The following is a 1,656-nucleotide window of genomic DNA, read 5'->3' on the forward strand; positions in this document are numbered from 1 at the left end:
TATATATATATATATATATATATATATCCTGAACTGGGATGGAGCTTCCTGTAAAGCTCCTCCTGGAGGGAGCCCCGAAAAGGCAGCGGTATTTTCGAGTGGCACATATTCTTTTTGGTGACGGTGGTGGCTGTGGTGGAGAGTGGCTTCATGCGAGCGCGTGCGAGGAGCTCTTGGTAGCTGCTGCAGGGTACCTAAAGGAAGGATTGAGTGTGCGTGATGTGCATAAATTTCGACGTTGGTGTAAAGAGAACCCTCATTGGTGTTTGGAGGAATGCTTGGTGTCTACACAAGACGAAGATGATGTGGGCACACGGGCAGATTTGGCGATGCAACATGCTCTTTCGGCGTTAGATCGTTCGCGGGGTGAAGATATTGGTAGTGCGTCGAACCAGAGCTCTCCGTTAACGGCGAAAAGGAGTCGCTTGGAGGCAGTAGAACTGCATGAATTGAGGGAACAGCTACGTGTAGCCGAAGTGTTCGCTGACATGCACGACCACGGTGCGATGAGTAAAACTTTAAACCGCCTCCTGGTATCGGTCCAGTCAATGTATCAAACGACTCTTAATTCGCACAAGGTAGAGTTTTTCTTTGTGCAGCTCGAAATTATCCGACGAAGTGTGGAGCTTTTTCTAAGTAGTGGTGACCTGAATGCTGTACGTGGTCTTGTGGGGGCCTCGACGACGACACTCATCGAGAATGCTGCACAGTGCCTGCTGTCGGCACAGGGTGGAAACTCATCACATGTGGCATTGCAGCAGCGTTGCTCGGAGGAGATGATGTCAGAGCTGGAAGAGTGTGTCCTGTTTTTTTCCATGGTGCGAGCCCTGGGCATGTTTGAGGACCGCGATTTCAAAGGCTTCGCGAACGTCTTCACGGCAAATGGCCTGCGTGGGGCCAAATGGGCCCCCATCGCCGAAGAGTTGATCACAAAACGAGGCACTTCGCAAGTCGCCGCCTCGTTGGGTGCACGTGTAAACTCCCCGGGCGCATTACCTGCAATTCGGAATCTGCGTCGGTTTGTGGGGGAGTTCATAACATCAGGAACGCAACTAGGCGTAATGTTGTTGTTTTGCGCCGTTGCAGCGCTGCCACGTATGGAGGCGCTTGAGCTGGTGTCGCGTGTGGATGTAATGCAGCTTTGGGAAGATGTTCCTGGTGCTCATATGATTTTGCAGGCGTTGCGGCAAGCCAGATTTGCCGACGCTCTTCGCTCTGCATCCGTGTTAGCTACCATGATGCTGAAAACCGACCTTTTCGCCTACAAGCATAGTGAACTACTTCTCCTGCAAATGAAACAAAGCATTATTGCAGGGTATACAAGTAGTTTTGCGCGTTTGGACTTGAGAAAGACGGCAATGCGACTGTCAATTTCATTGGAAGAATTGCATCAAATTCTGAGAAAACTAATTATAGATGGTCGCCTCGCGGCGAAGATGGACCTTGTCGCGCACGTGTTGTTGAGAACTGAACCGAATGAGGATACCCGCGAGTACTCAACCCCGTGTTCAGTGCTTTTAGACTGTATTCACCGAAACGATCGATGTGCCGCAGATTTGGAGCAGTCTCTGCGTCTGCTGTCATTGCATCGGCATCGCGCGTGGTAAAAAGATGGTGTCATATATATATATATATATATATATATATATATATATG

General features: G+C 49.6%; 1 protein-coding gene across 1 annotated transcript; it reads left to right on the top strand.

Moving 5' to 3' along the window:
- Positions 1 to 38: 38 nt before the first annotated feature.
- DQ04_19441000 (hypothetical protein) lies at positions 39 to 1,607 on the top strand (the record flags this gene model as incomplete). The annotated part of the gene is made up of 1 exon (XM_009317819.1): positions 39 to 1,607. One exon carries the CDS (start codon positions 39 to 41, stop codon positions 1,605 to 1,607), a length of 1,569 nt encoding a protein of 522 aa, XP_009316094.1.
- Positions 1,608 to 1,656: the final 49 nt, after the last annotated feature.

The sequence above is a fragment of the Trypanosoma grayi genome (genome assembly GCF_000691245.1).
Source record: "Trypanosoma grayi strain ANR4 Tgr_1944_V1, whole genome shotgun sequence".
In the NCBI taxonomy this organism is placed as follows: Eukaryota; Euglenozoa; class Kinetoplastea; order Trypanosomatida; family Trypanosomatidae; genus Trypanosoma; species Trypanosoma grayi.